At 39.3% G+C, this 16,648-nt stretch overlaps 1 protein-coding gene across 1 annotated transcript in view; it reads right to left on the reverse strand.

The window, feature by feature from the left end:
* The window catches only part of LOC121368062 (guanylate cyclase soluble subunit beta-2-like), a 71,702-nt gene that overhangs the window by 42,512 nt on the left and 12,542 nt on the right, over nucleotides 1–16,648 (reverse strand). Inside the window, exons 2-3 of the mRNA XM_041492586.1 lie at nucleotides 14,737–14,810; nucleotides 13,194–13,294 (exon numbers count right to left, since the gene is read on the reverse strand). Of these exons, the coding sequence (XP_041348520.1) occupies nucleotides 13,194–13,294; nucleotides 14,737–14,810 (175 nt within the window). The remainder of the gene's footprint in view (nucleotides 1–13,193; nucleotides 13,295–14,736; nucleotides 14,811–16,648) is intronic.

The following is a 16,648-nucleotide window of genomic DNA, read 5'->3' on the forward strand; positions in this document are numbered from 1 at the left end:
TTTTTAAAATATTTTTTTTATATTTAATATATTTAGATTGGCATAGATCTGGTCGGCCCTATGAGAGAAACTGTCGGTGGTAATAAATACGTGTGCACAGTCACCTGTTACTACACCAAGTGGGCACAGGCAGAGGCTCTACCAACCAAACATGCATCGGGTGTGGCCCAATTTGTAATGGAGCTATTTTTATGGTAAACTAATTTTTACATTATTTTGTATACTTGTTAATATTTATAATTAACAACATTAAAACATTTGTATTTCTCATTTTAACACGCACACACGCACACTCACTCGCACACACACACGTACACGCACATGCACACACAAGTTTAGTTTCATATAATTTTAAAATCAATTTCACATTGAACATATGGAAATTGTCATAATTTGTACGTATCATATTTATAGCACGTAATTCATGTTTATGATTTCATTTGTAGTTTCGGTTTCCCCCACAAGCGATCAGGGTCGTGAATTTAACAATGATGTGGTTGATGGCATTACGGATGCGCTGAACATTATTCATCGTCGAACCACAGCCTACCACCCGCAATGCAATGGACTGACAGGTATATATTATAACATATTAGTGTCAACGCATACAACGCTACAATCGAAACTGAACCTATATAATTTAACATGATAATAAATGGTTATAACCCTCAATAAATGTTTACAAGTTGCCACTTCCTGGACATCAAAGTTTATATATTATGAGTGAGTGAGTAAAAGTTTTACACGTGCGTATATACCACGAAGGTTTCACACACGCCTGTCACGGGCTTAATCTCTGACTTTCGCCAGTGACTAAGTCCGGGCCAGGAGGGGGGAGGGGTACATTTGAGGTGGGCGGAATTTGGAATAAAACATTTAGTGGTCGGTCAAAGACCTAAGTCCTAAAATCCTAACGACATTCTACACTTCTACACATGTCCGGACTAAGAATTTAAAACCAAATGTTTTTGACTGCTCGGCCTAAAAGGTTTTAAGGTGATTTGAGCAAATGATCGGACACCAAAGTAAAGTGCGTTGGACTATTTATAAAAAAAATAAACATAAGAATTTTGAGCCGCGGCCGAAAAAATTTAAAGTCCAACTAAGCCCAAAAAAAGAAAAAGGAGGTTGGCGTCTACTTTGGCGAGCCTGAAGATTCCCGGAGTAGAGGCAGGAGATGTTGGCGTCGTAGCAAAGTACGCACTACAGCACCGCCTGGATTATCTTGTGGATATTCTTGTTGTCCAACTTGGCCGGAAGTATGACTTGGCGGTAGGTCTTGCCCCTCTGATGCGTCACGACTACGGTGTCATGAGTTCCAAACATCTTTGTTGTGGAGTTCGTATTTGCTGCCGTCCTCCAGGGATCTCCAATCTGTGTTGAGGTGGCTGCCTCGTAGCTGCGTCGGGTCAGTCGTGTCCCCCTGCATGTACTGGTGAAGTTGTTTATTCAGTCCGTTCACAGCGACGGTCCATTCGAACTCTTCAGGGGGAACGACTACCGGGGCTGGTCTCTCGGCCTTGGCTGGCCTGTCGGTCGGTGATGTTGCCTTCCTTTTTTCTCCAACGGTGGTCGATCGGGCCGATGGCAAGGCGACTGGCTGTACCGGAGATACCGGCCAGTTCTTCCTGGGCCATGTGACAGTCGGTGATGGAGGGTCGTTGGGCGTCTCACACACCGCAGTGTTGAGCTCGTCCAGTTTGGTGGCCGACGGTTCCCTTGGGGCTGGTCGCGTCGTCTCAGGTTGGACTGAGGGCGGCATCGCAGAAGGGACCGCCACTGACGGTTGAGCCGCCAGCTTAGATCCCCCCCCCCCCCCGTGCCGCTCCTGGCGCAGGTTTCCTCTTCCTCCACTTCCGATTCCTTGTCGGTGAGATCGCGTCCCCGTACACCAAGGTCACGGAAGCCCGTGACCCGGTGTGCGTGACGCGATACTCACTCAGCTTTCCAAAACTTGCGAGCAGTCCCCCCAGGTAGGGTGGGGGTGGGGTGGGGGTGGGGTGGGGGTGGTGGGGTGGGGGGGGGGGGGGGTGAAGTCAAGAGCGCAGCTAACCACGTCTACTCATCGCGAGTTGATCTTTGGATTTAATCTTTATTACTCTTATATATTATACATTTTCTATGCAGCATTACTACCGACGACATCTTAATGTATGTTTTTTTTCCTAAGGCACGGCTCCTATTATTTTTATTTCAGAGAGGTTCAATCAAACGTTGGAGAACATGCTGTTAAAGTTGGACGAGGATGCGGAATGGGATACCCTGATCCCACAAGTTGTCTTTGGCTACAACACAACAAAGCATGCAAGCACCAAGTTTCCCCCCTTTTTCCTTATGTACGGAAGGTGAGCTGTTCAAAGATACACCCAATAGTAATGATAATGAGATAACTCTAAATTGGTTCTTAAATAAATGCAGTTATTGTTTGGAATTGAACCTCCTCAACCCATTGGGATTTTGCAGTTGCAACTAGTGGCCCACGACTGGCATACCAAAGGCCGTGGTATGTACTGTCCTGTATATGGGAAATGCATATAAAAGATTCCTTGCTGCTTTTTCGGTAGGAGTAACCCATCGAGTGACGGCAGCGGGTTTCCTCTATCATTAACTTTGTGGTCCTTAACCATAATAATGTCTGACACCAATATAGCCGTAAATAAAATGTTTTGAGTGCGTCGTTAAATAAAACATAAACCCTTCAGTATATATTTATATTATAGGGAACCAGTTTTACCAAATGATGTTTGTGATTCCGACAACGAAGTGACGGAGCAACCAGACCCCAACGAAACTTGCCAGGCTGAAATCAGTAAAAGAGTTTTGAATACGGCTAACATCGTTGGAAGGAAGGCAGTGACAAACATCAAGAAAGCACAGCATCGACAGAAAAAGTAAAGTTTGTTTTATTTAACGACGCCACTAGAGCACATTGATTTTTTATCTTATCATCGGCTATTGGACGTCAAACATATGGTCATTCTGACACTGTTTTTAGAGGAAACCCGCTGTCGCCACATAGGCTACTCTTTTTACGACAGGCAGCAAGGGATCTTTTATTTGCGCTTCCCACAGGCAGGATAGCACAAACCATGGCCTTTGTTGAACCAGTTATGGATCACTGGTCGGTGCAAGTGGTTTACACCTACCCATTGAGCCTTGCGGAGCACTCACTCAGGGTTTGGAGTCGGTATCTCGATTAAAAATCCCATGCCTCGACTGGGATCCGAACCCAGTACCTACCAGCCTGTAGACCGATGGCCTGCCACGACGCCACCGAGGCCGGTGCATCGACAGAAAAGAAATTACCACCAAAGACGTGTTTCTCAACAGGTTTGAAAGCGTTTATAACAAACTGAGAAATGATTGTTTGATTAAGTATAGGTAGATAAACTATAAATTGTGAGTCATCGTTCGTGGGTGTATTGAAAAATATAAATTAACACTATAGTGGTTTTTAAAAAAAATAAAACGTAACGAATATTATTTATGTTCTTAAATCTTGAAACAACTAGTAAAGAGATAATACTACATATTTATTTGATAGGACATGTTAATTAGAAAACCCGAATTAAATTATTTTTAAATACACGTATGTAACGGATAATGTTCATGGGTCTACATTAACAGGTTATAATTGCACGTGGGTATCAACAAAGCTCTTGTCATACATGTCTAAAATATTTATTGTATTTTTTCAGGACTTGTCTGCCGGTACTAAAGTTTTTTTTTTTAAAACCCTGCGGCGACAGGATCGCAAACGAGGCAAACATGAGAGGCCTTGGCTAGGGCCATACATAATTCGAGGGTTAACAAAAGTGGAACCTACCTATTGTCGACTATGGATGGACTGGCGCTGAAAAGCGGTATTAATGGTGTGAATTTGAAAGAATGGCAGGAGACCCCAGCGGCTCAAATGGCCAAATTCACTGAATAAATTTAATAATAATTAAAAAATTAACTATTGTTAGTTTTGTTTTCATTCAATCAATCAATAAAATATTTACATGCTCCTATACCACGAAGGTTTCGAGCATGTCTATCCCAGGTTCGTCCACCGGATGCCAGTAGTCCAACCTGGGACAGAACAATTACTGGGGCAATTTTGATATTTAAACAAACAGGGAAAAAGGACTTTACAATAAATAATTTTGTGCGTTATTTTCCCAAACAATATTTAATATACAGCAAACAACTAACAATTTGTAACGCAAATTTAGATCGGGCAGTCCTAAATATAAATATATTTTAAATGTTTTTTTTAAATATATTAATTAGCCCTCAAAATAGGGGTGGCAGGTGACTAAGAGGTTAGGCTTCAGCCACAATTTTTTTTTTTTAACAGGGAAATATGTTTTACTTAGGGGCACCCATCGTATTGGGGACTTCGGTGTGGCCGAAACCAGGGAAGGCTCCAGGGGTGGGGGGAGGGGCAGTCCCCCGGACAAACCTAACACCCCTTACGGCCAAAACCGCCTACGCCTACCGCCCTACCCATCTTCCGGTGGAGTATCCCCCCCCCCCCCCGCACCCCCCCCCCCCCCCCCGGCCAACCCAACAGTCGTGCCCTCCAGTCTCGGTGCCCCCATTTGTTTTCATTGCATTATATTTTCGACGTAAGCCATCGGACTTGTATTTGGGTTGTCCAGGAATGCAAGTCCGACTCGGACTACAAATCCTGGCAGTCAGACCAGTATTCCCAAGGAATGTACGTCCTAGGACTTGCGTTCCTAGTTATGTTAATCCTAGGACATGTATTCCTAGGAGATAGTCCTAGGAGATACCGGGCTGCGAACCCTGTACCTACCAGCCAGTAGTCCGATGGCTTACCCACTGCGCCACCGAGGTCGGTTTAACATCATCTCGTGGGGAGACATTTATACAGGCGTATTGCCTGTTTGCCGATCCACTTCATTTACTTTATTAAATATTGTTTTGGTTTGGGTTTTTTTAAAAGAAAAAAAAGTCCAGTAATCAATAGCCAGACCGAGCAGAAAAAAACAACGTTCGCTAGACTGGTTTGTAGTATGCGCCTTATGGTGTATTTAGGTGGAACCAAATAACATCCGGCTAGGTCAAAGTTCGAAGTGACCCGAATTTTTGATAATGCAGTTAATAACACCAATCCTGCCATTGATGGTAAATATGATAGTGTATATCACAATATTGATAAATCAGAAGGAAAATGTTTTAAATGTGCTGATGAAATTGAAAATGAATATCATTTTATATTGGTTTGTCCATTATATAACAATTTAAGAATTTCACTTATTAAGCCATATTATTGGAAAAAGCCTTCTTTCTTTAAATTTATTCAACTGCTTACTGTACATTGTCATAATATTAAGCAAATGCGCAATTTAGGTAAATATTTATATCTTGCTGCAAATTTGAGAAACAGCTGTATTTAATAGGTTGTTTTATGCACTCTCCACATCTGGTATAATATAATTATATCTATTTATGTACATCACCACTGTTTACCTGTATGTATATATCATTATTTTGTACTGATGAGCATTTAGCTCAAAGTCAATAAAGAAATTGAAATTGAACATTCGTGTATATTTAAATCTGTGTCTGTGCGTGTCTGTATATCAGTTTGTGTGTCCGTAATAGCACATTTCCAGTGTTTTTTTCTAGTGTTTACACAAACAGGTTATTAGAGCGGAATTTCCCATTCTTAACGTCACAGAATAAAGCATATATCCGACGTCATTAACTAGTTATTCTCCATGTAGTTACACGCCGGTAAGACATAAACAGGCTTTATAAAATCGGCCCCAAAACATTGATGACTAATATATAATGTACATAATAGTAATAATAATAAATGAATAACACTTCTGAGAATGCCGCCATCTTTAAGTCACTAACCGTGCCGATCTGCAAAACGAGCTAAACGATTAGTACTGTTGCCGAATCATATTAATGGGCCGATATAAAACGTGTATTTTCTTTATATCCAAATCAGTTTGAAAGCAAATACGAATAATACAGCAACTGTCTGTGTGACTTTCCCAGATGGAATTAAAATGTGTTGAGTGCGTCGTTAAATAAAACATTTTCTTCTTTCCTTTCCAGATGAAAATGAAAACAAGTTATGAAGTTTGACAAATATTTTGAATTATCATCTGAAATAATTCCATATGCTATATGACACTGTTCTAGCGTGTAAAACGGAATTCTCCGACCCTCAAAACATACATTTGAGCATCAAAATTATCTTCATACAACAAGCTGAGGCTGAAAAAAACAAACCCATCCACTTGTTTTAATAATTTTGGTGGCCATCTTGGATTTCGACACCTGGCGGAGTTAGCCCACACTTTTGAGAGTGTCATCCCAGTTACTTTTATATGGAAGGCTATGGAGATATGAAACACGCCTTCAAACCTTTGTCCCCGTAAATCGGTCACGGATCTGTGTTAATTTACCCCTACTAATTGTCAGTGTCTATAATTACACGCATGCAAGACACTACCAGGAATGGTAAATTGGCTATCGGTATCCGTAACAGTAACGATGTGGTTGCCAAGCCTCTTTAGATCATACTGTCAGTGCAGACAGTCATTTACAATGAGATATTTCACTTCCTTGTTACTCAGATACATTTTCCTTCACGGAGTTCATGTAAACTGTCATTATTTACACATACACTGAACAATAAAAGAAACGCGAATATGTTAAAAGGACATTCCTGAGTTTGCATCATTGTCAGATGTTTTCGACTAATAAAATATTTCTACGATTAAACATTGTATTAGTCGATAACATCTTAAAAATTGTAGCAAACTCAGGAATTTCCTTTAGTAAATATTTTTGTTTCATGATTAAAATTAATTAGTTAAATAGACTTGTCAAAATGGAGCTAAAATGTTCACAAAAAAACCCATTGATAATTTGAAAGGGACATTCCTGAGTTTGCTGCAATTTTAAAGATGTTATCGACTAATAAAATGTTTCAACGATTAAACTTATATATTAAATATATTTTCTTGTTTAGAATATTAGTGGCGGTATATTAAACGTGTTTCTGATCGTTCTAATATTTGTACTAGGTTAATTTTCATTTTATTTCCTAAAACATATTTGTTCGTCCTTACAAAATTATTTGAAGACAAAATCCAGTTTGGGCTTCTTACAAATATTAACACGACCAGAAACGCATTGAATATACAGACACTGATATTCTAAACAAGAAAATATATTTAATATGTAAGTGTAATTGTAGAAATATTTTATTAGTCGGAAACATCTTGCAATGCAGCAAACTCAGGAATGTCCTTTTAACGCACAGGCAAAGGGATTAAAATCCTTGCTGGGATTCGAGCCTATAACGATCGGCCAACAAGAAATTCTTTTTAAAAATGTCCCTTTAATATAAGGAACAAATTTCTTCTGTTGTTGAGTATACAGAAAGAATACTTTCTCACAAACGTCGAAAGCAAAATAAAGAATTCCGGCTTAATATGATTCCTGAAATATGCTTGACCTTTTTTTATCTTTCGCCATCAAATTGGTTTATTTCGGTAAAACCGACACTAAAGTCTTTGAATTGAATCATAGTATCGCCAGCCGTTGGTCGTAACTTAAATCTTTGGAACACAATTGTATTGTAAGTTCTGCCATTGTCAGATTCCCGAGCTCTCATCGGTCATTAGTTCCAGTCGCAAACAAAACGGCGCATTGTCCTGTGGAGCAGAGCGAATATTGCCAGACATACACGTCAAAGACAAATTGACTAATATGGGAAGCTGGAGTCGTCCCTTTATTGTGCCGCTTTGTGCAAAAAGCTTTTCAAACTTTCGACCACAGTGGGAGCCAACGATTCTAGTTTGAAATTCTAATACGTACACGTTGAAAAACAAATGAATCTGCTACAGCGAACAGATAGTGCAAATAAGTTTCCAGACACATTGTTTAAACAGTCAAACCTGTGTTTTAGCAGCCACCATTAAGGTAGTATCAACATAACTTTTTAAGACAGATGGATGCTTTAAACTGATGAGATTATTTTATATTAGATTATATTAACTGTTGCCTGGTAGATAGGGGATTGTTCTAGTCAGACAGGCTAAAGCCAGAGTGAGTGCACCGCTCTAGACTCAATGGTTAGGCCACATACACCGAGTTTCACCCACTTCACATGGGAGATAATTACCCAGCATACACTGCAGGTTCAGTGTACTCCGGGCTCGGATGATACCGAGATAGCTCAGCTGACAGTAGGTAGTACTAAACCAAATAACTTTCGGCTGGGTAAAAGTTTAAGGTGTACCGAACTTTTGACAGAGAAGTGAACACCACAAGTCCTGTGATTGGTGATAAATGTGAGTGTGTTGGTTGTATCTGGGCAAAGAATGTATGCAATTTTATTTCATCTGGTACCACTGTGTCAAGTAGCCTTGTTCTTGAAACATGTATGGGGTACCTATAGGAAACGTACTCGAATTTTGTGCGGAACTAGGGTAGTCATAGACGCTACCCGTTACCTCAGAAATGAGCAGCTTGACCCCCATTTTTTTCCCGATTCACTTTAAGGGTGAGGGGTGGTAGTGTTTATATCTGTGGCGTTTATGTCGATGGATACGCTGCAGGTAGGAGTTTTAGCCACATATGTTACTATTGTCGTCTATGGGATTTGATTTGGTAGTATACACCCAGTAAGCGTGGAGCACGGCCCTGTCAAGTAGTCCCATACCGAAATGGAAATACTGCGGCTTCACCAGGTAACCCATCATCATTATATTTGTAATGTCCAAAGACAAAAATGTATTCGGCTCTATGTTAAATATTAAAAACCCGCTACAAAACAAGAAACAAAACAAAAACAAAACAAATATGAGAAGAATCTTCAGCATCATCATCATCATAATCATGATCATCATCATTGTCGTCGTCATCATCATCATCAGCATCATCATCGTCGTCGTCGTCATCATCATCATCGTCATCATCATCAACATAATCATCACCATCATCATCATCATTACCATCATCATTATTATCATTATCATCATCATCATTACCATCATCATCATTATCATCGTCAGAACGCAGATCCCCCAGTGACAAAATCAGTGTTCAGCCCTAAAATAACATTTGTTTACAGTTAAGAAACTTTATAATATAATTTATAACAGCCATTAGTGGTTAAACAACAATGTTAACAAATAAACCAGTTAATAATTGGATTATTTTTCGTTTTTCCTCAAACAAGTAAAAAGTGTGTTACTAGATTTTGCCATTAGATTGCAAAATCTTTCTGTCTATTACATGTATTTCCTGTAATCGATATTGTCTTTTATCTGAGAGACTTTTCTTGTTTATTACAGAAATTGACTATCTGGGAAGCCGATGTAGTCAAATTATTCCTATTAAATCACTTTGCAGTGACGAAACTGTGGAAGCTAGGGAATCCAATGGAGCTACTTTAAAAATCTTACCCATATGCACCGAAACACAACCGGTAAGTAACTGAGAATTGATGGGGAATTGATTAGATTACCTGGAATATTATCCTGACATACCAAATTCAAAGTTTTAGCAGATCCGTTTAAAGGGACATTCCTCAGTTTGCTGCAATGTTTAAGATGTTATCGACTAACAGAGACTTTTTAACAATTGTAATTACATATCAAATATATTTTCCTGCATAACATATTAGTGGCTGTATATTAAACATCTTTCTGATCGTTCTAATATTTGTACTATGCTAAATTACATTTTATTTCCAAAAATACAACTTTTGAAGACAAAATCCAGTTTGGGCTTCTTACAAATATTACGACGACCAGAAACACAGTGAATATGCAGTCACTGATATTCTAAACCAGAAAATATATTTAATATGTAAGTTTAATCGCAGAAATATTTTATTAGTCGGAAACATTTTACAATGCAAAAAAGTCAGGAATGTCCCTTTAAGTGATTGTTTTTTTCTCGTTCCAACCAGTGTACCATAACTGGTCAAAGGCCGTGGTATGTGCTTTTATGTCTGTGGGAAAGTGCATATAAAAGATCCCTTGCTGCATTAGGAAAATGTAGCGGGTTTCCTCTGTTGTCTACGAGTCAGAATTACCAAATGTTTGACATCCAATAGCCGATAATTCATTAATCAATATGCTCCAGTGGTGTCGTTAAACAAAACAAGCTTTAACTCATTAAAACTGATCAACGATGATCCATGTCAAATATCTTAACATATGTACTTATGTGATGACTGGCACATATAATCATATCAAAATATATACCGAAAGAAAGAAAGAAATGAAGAGTTCAGGCGCAAAACGCGATATAAACCATTTTCTTTCTAGTTTTTTTAGTTAAAGCCATTATTGTATGTCAGTAAGGGCTAATCGTGGGCCCGCTGATTTGCCGCAAAAACGCGATTGATCCTTATGAAATTGTATTGGGTAAATTCCGTTTTTTTTTTTTTTTTTTTTTAATCAAAACGCGATATACGCCAATTAAAAAAATCACTTTTACTGAAAATGAAAAATGGATATATCGCGTTTTGCGCCTAAACTCTTCAAATGTTTTATTTAACGACACACTGAACACATTTTAACCAACAGTTATATGGCGTTGGGCATATTACCACACACATAATTAGACAGGAAACCCATTGCCGGCACTATAAATGCAACAACTCTTTTTGATTAGCAGCAAGGGTTCTTGTATATGCATCATCCCGCAGACAGGGTAGTACATACCACGACATTTGTTATACCACATGTGGAGCAAAATGGCTGGATCGAGAAACAACCTAATGGGCACACCAACAGGGATCGATCCTAAGCAGACCGCACATCAAGCGAGCGCTTTACAACTGGGCTACGTCTCGACTCAAATACATTACACTGAATCCAGTTCTTAACTTTGAAGTGACATATTAACCGTATACCGGCCTCGGTGGCGTCGTGGTTAGGCCATCGGTCTACAGGCTGGTAGGTACTGGGTTCGGATCCCAGTCGAGGCATGGGATTTTTAATCCAGATACCGACTCCAAACCCTGAGTGAGTGCTCCGCAAGGCTCAATGGGTAGGTGTAAACCACTTGCACCGACCAGTGATCCATAACTGGTTCAACAAAGGTCATGGTTTGTGCTGTCCTGCCTGTGGGAAGCGCAAATGAAAGATCCCTTGCTGCTAATCGGAAAGAGTAGCCCATGTAGTGGCGACAGCGGGTTTCCTCTCAAAATCTGTGTAGTCCTTAACCATGTCTGACGCCATATTTCCGTAAATAAAATGTGTTGAGTGCGTCGTTAAATAAAATATTTCTTTTTTTATTAACCGTAATGAAATCTCGCCAAATGCCTTTCACACCCCACAGACCCCCATTAACATAATAAAATGGTGACAGTGCATTTATGTATGCAACTTCGAACCCCCCCCCCCCCCCCCCCCACACACACACCAAACAAATCCCAAAACAACAACAAAAAAACAACAACCCCAGAAACAAAAACCCTAAACGAAACAAAACAACAACTAGTACACACGCACTTGCATACATCTATGTCAAATAATATTGATGCATTTACCACGTGATTACATGGCTATAGAAGATGAAACGGTAAATAGCATGTGCAGGTGTACGATTAAAATCACAGTATTGCTATTAAGATACCGCCAGAATAGATATACGCTGCTATTTCGGTGAGGGTAGACTCTATGCCTATGGAGGCTGCTGCTGATTTCATCATTCCATTATAGGTTGCATAGTACCAAAGAAGAGAGTAAGGTGTCAAAGTTCGATGTGCACCGTCAAATATTTACGGAGTAAAAGCAGCTGTGGGTGTGATTGGTAGTAATATGTGACATTGATTATTTGTGCAAATACTACTATCCATTGACAATAAATAAATACACTTTTATTTGTTATACAGTTGTTATGCAGTATATACCAGAGGTTGAAACTAATGCGGGGTACCCCCAAAAATGGAACTGCAATTTTCAGCAAAAATGACGGTTGCTATTAAAAACATAAATTAAATCTCTTAAATGATACGTGACCACCCATTTTCTTGCAGCTAGATTAGATGTGAGGTGCCACATTTTCTATTGCTGTACTTCCTGGGTGTGTTGAAACGCTGCTTATATCAGTTTTATTAGTAAACGTTAACATTATCGGCAATAGGAATTGATTTGGTCTAATGGAACCATTAACGCAAGAGTCACGTGAACCACAATTATGTAAGTTTATGTAGTCTTTAATGTGCTGAGATGCTGTTAGTTGCTCATTTCATTTTCTGTGAAATTCGCTGTTCTATTGAAGTCATTTGAATGATTGTCCCCGCCATGGAATCGCGGGCTGGCGAAGTCAGAACCCAAATCCATGAACCTTAAGGATGTGGGCACGTTAATACAGTTCCCTTCCCTTTTTAATGGTTTGTCAAGCATTAATGATTCAGCCCTTTCAGTGGCGGATCCAAAAAAATCCATTTATACGGTGGCAGTGACTTGAGGTGAAATGCCAAGGGAACTTTGGGGGAGGTTTGGAGGGGGATCGTAAAAACGTGAAAATTAATATATAATAAAATGATAATTATCGCAAAATTTAGGGGGGGGGGGGGGGCCCCTGGGCCCCCTAGGTCCGCCTCTGCCTTAGCAATTCGAAAAGTGCTGAAGCAAAAGGACAAAAAGAAAATCGAAACAAAAGAGAGAGAGAGAGAGAGAGAGAGAGAGAGAGAGAGAGAGAGAGAGAGAGAGAGAGAGAGAGAGAGAGAGAGAGAGAGAGAGAGAGAGAGAAACTCAAAAGAGTAAAAAAAAAAAAAAAAAAAAAAGAGAATCAGCAAACACCCCCCCCCCCACCAAAAAAGAAAGAAAAAAAAGCCAACAACAACACAACCCCCCAGACAAAAACAACAACACTCCCCCAAAAAAAGAAAACATAAAAAAAACACAAAAACAATGGACCAATTTTACTACAACTTTTACTTCGGCACTGCAGAATGCTGACGCGAATTGCGAGGCGTGGTGTTTGCATAAATCAGATACAGGTTCAGGAGGACGAGCGACGATCACAGGCGCTTGCTAGACAGATTTGTTTGCACCTAATGTTAGATGAATGAGATATGAAAGAAGACTATGGCGCCAATTAAATTGTTCGCGTGCGCTCGACATCCTGAACACATCCCTGTACTGAAATTGTGTTATTGTGTGTCTATGCTGTACAATTGATATATTTACCCATCACTTTGCTAACGGCTCCTATTAGCTGGAAGGTCAAGGAATCATCGTAGCGGTTGAACACCAGGAAGTGTTCGTTTTCATCCAGCCCAGACTCGTTTCTGATAATAATAATAATAAGATATATATACAAACAAGCATGTTCAGACTTTCTACCAGAAAATAATTTAACAAAAAAAGAAGAAAAAAAGACCAAAGTGCTCCAACTAGGTGATTATGTGTTTGAAATTGGAAAACTGTATTTTGCGCATTTTGACACATTTTAAACAGCTGTTATATATCCACTCCCCCTGTCTTGGACCTATACACCGGGCAATCTCGGAGGATGTGCCCACGACAGTCGTGCTTGAACCTTCAGTGGACGTAAAGCACGAGTCAAATGGTTGATTGGCAGTTATCTTTCCATCGTCTATGAAATTATTACAAAACGTAATTGTACCCTCCGTACCCTCTAGCAGAAACCATGATATTTTTTTTCCGAAGAAAACTTATTTTATTTCGCTTTTTTCTATTTATTTGTATTTGGTTAACATAAATATTGCATTGTCAATGATTGAGCTATGTGCTTTTACCTGGTTAAAAAGGATATTGTAAACAATTTAGCAAATTGTATTCGATAATAGTCATTTATATATTTCTGTTTGTAGTGGGTGGGGTGGGGGAGGACGTTTTTTTTAAAACTTGTTTTATTTAGTATAACTATCATTATGTGATGCTGTATCGATTAACAGACATTTTACACACAGCCAAACTTTACATAGTCATATGCAAAACAAACCTAGAACAATAGCATTAACAAGTAATTATATATGAACACACAACAGGAAGGAAGGAAGGAATTGTTTTATTTAACGACGCACTCAACACATTTTATTTACGGTTACATGGCGTCAGACATATGGTTACGGACCACACAGATATTGAGAGAGGAAACCCGCTGTCGCCACTTCATGGGCTACTCTTTTCGATTAGCAGCAAGGGATCTTTTATATGCACCATCCCATAGACAGGATAGCACATACCACGGCCTTTGATGTACCAGTCGTGGTGCACTAGCTGAAGGGAGAAATAGCGCAATGGGCCCACTGACGGGGATCGATCCCAAACCGACCGCGCATCAAGCGAGCGCTGTACCACTGGGCTACCCCTCGCCCCTGAACACACAACAGATGAAAAATACCATAGTCAGGGATAAGGACACACTGGGTGTGTGGGGGTGGGGTGGGGCTGGAGGTGGGTGGGGTGTGTGTTGGGTTGGGGGTGTGATAGGATAAAAAGAAATAAGACCAGATACAGGATATTGATTCTTTTTTGAAAATTGGTATTTAGGAGTAAAGTCCTAACTAAACGATACACTCAACTATTGTTTTCGCTCATTACGCATGGTTAATAAAACAATCCTATTAATAATAACCTGGAGACATTATTCAAGCAACAGATACATTAAAGTTTAAAAACTCACATCAATATTCTCAATTTGAACTGATTAATAACATATCAGTTTGTATATATTTTAATTACATATTTTATATAATGAACTTACAAAATATTTTTCCAAACGTCATTTCCAAATTTGTTTATAGCTAGCTCTCGAACCACACAGTGTATTTGGCCATACTGAAAAAAAGAAACGAAATTATCAGAGCACAGTAAAACAATAAATGGACTAAGTACAATTTTTATTGGTTATTAAAAATCCAGCAGTGTAAACCCGCTATTATAATAAGGACGTGCATACAGAAGAGTTTGCGGCAGGGTTTAACTCTGCAGTTGAGTGCTCGCTTGAGGTGCTTGCGTTGCAGGATCGAACCACCTCGATGGATCCATTCAGCTGATTAGGTTTTCCCCCCGTTCCAACCAGTGCACCACAACTGGACAAAGGCCGTGGTATGTGTTTTCCTGTCTGTGGGGAAGTGCATATAAATGATCCCTTGCTGCATTAGGAAACATGTTGCGGGTTTCCTCTGAGGACTAGGAGTCAGAATTACGATATCCAATAGCCGATGATTAATTAATCAATGTGCTCTAGTGGTGTCAAACTTTAACAGGAGAGTTGAAATATTTTTCATATACATGTAGTACTATGAAGAGTAGTTTATGTTTTATTTGTCGACGTAGAATTATTTTGTGAGGTTTTTTGTGTGTTAATTTTTGAATTTTAAACATTTCGTTTTTTTGTATTAAACTTATACAAGTCAACATAAATAATCTGTAAAACGACACAGTGTGTTGACATTGGCTCTATATTTATTTATTTATTTATTTATTTATTTATATATTTAATTAACGATTATGTGTATACTCAAATGGATATTTTGGGCATTTTTCTTTGAATGATGTTTTAACAAAAAAGCAGTTTCTTCTGTTGTAGAGTGTTGAGCATGTGGCATGTTCTTACAATTGATGATGTAAAGAACAGTTTTAGCAAACAAAATAACAAGTATTGTTATGAACCAAAGTGTAACGAATCCTAGACGAATGTGCATTTCGCTAATTTTCATAAATACCCGACAAACACACCGTGTGCAAGATTTTGCGAGTCAACTTTTACTGAAGCAATATTTAGAAGTCAGCTGTGATCAAATTTGGCTAAAACAATATACATATATGCATATATATATATATATATCATTAGCACAATATTACCAAAAAGTCTATTTGACTCTTAATTAATTTTGTTGAGTATACAATATCTACTAAACTTGTCACTAGACGGTCACGCGTCCAGCTACTAACATTCATTCAGACACTTCAACTTGTTTCTGTACTTATATCCAATTAAGGTACATACACGCTGTCCTGGGCACACACCTTAGCTATCTGGGCTCTCTGTCCAGGACAGTGGGTTAGTGGTTAGTTATTAGTAGGTAGAGAGATCGGTGTAGTGGTCTTACACCTACCAATCGAGTCGTTAAAACTCGCCGTGGGTGGGAGACAGGGCCTCCACGAGTCCAAAGTATTGGACTTGAGTAGGCCCTATTCAAGGGTCAAACTCGACCTGGACCCGAGTACCCGTCACTTACACTAGATGCTAATGAGACTAAGGAATAAAGTAAAATAGAATTATGCATTTTAATTCCAGCACTGAACATGGATGCCAAATCATGTCATTGTATTGCATTTAGAAACCGGTTGATATGTTCAGTGTTACGACGGACGGACGGTCAGGTTAAAAAAGAGAAACTAGCGCATGATCATATAATTATTGTGTAACTTATATCGTTGATTGTCTACTGCTGAAATTATTATTCTACATTGTCCATTGTATTATAGTTGATCATTAAATTACACCTTGCACGGGTACTCGAGTCCTGTGAATGGACTCGAGTCTTGCTGGACTCGGCCCGCGCCCGAGTACTCGTGGAGGCCCTAGTGGGAGACGGTACCGGGCTGGGAACCCAGTACCTACCGACGGCTTAACCACGACATAACCGAGGTAGGTAGCTACTAAGAGA

This window comes from Gigantopelta aegis, chromosome 3, assembly GCF_016097555.1.
Source record: "Gigantopelta aegis isolate Gae_Host chromosome 3, Gae_host_genome, whole genome shotgun sequence".
NCBI lineage: Eukaryota > Metazoa > Mollusca > Gastropoda > Neomphalida > Peltospiridae > Gigantopelta > Gigantopelta aegis.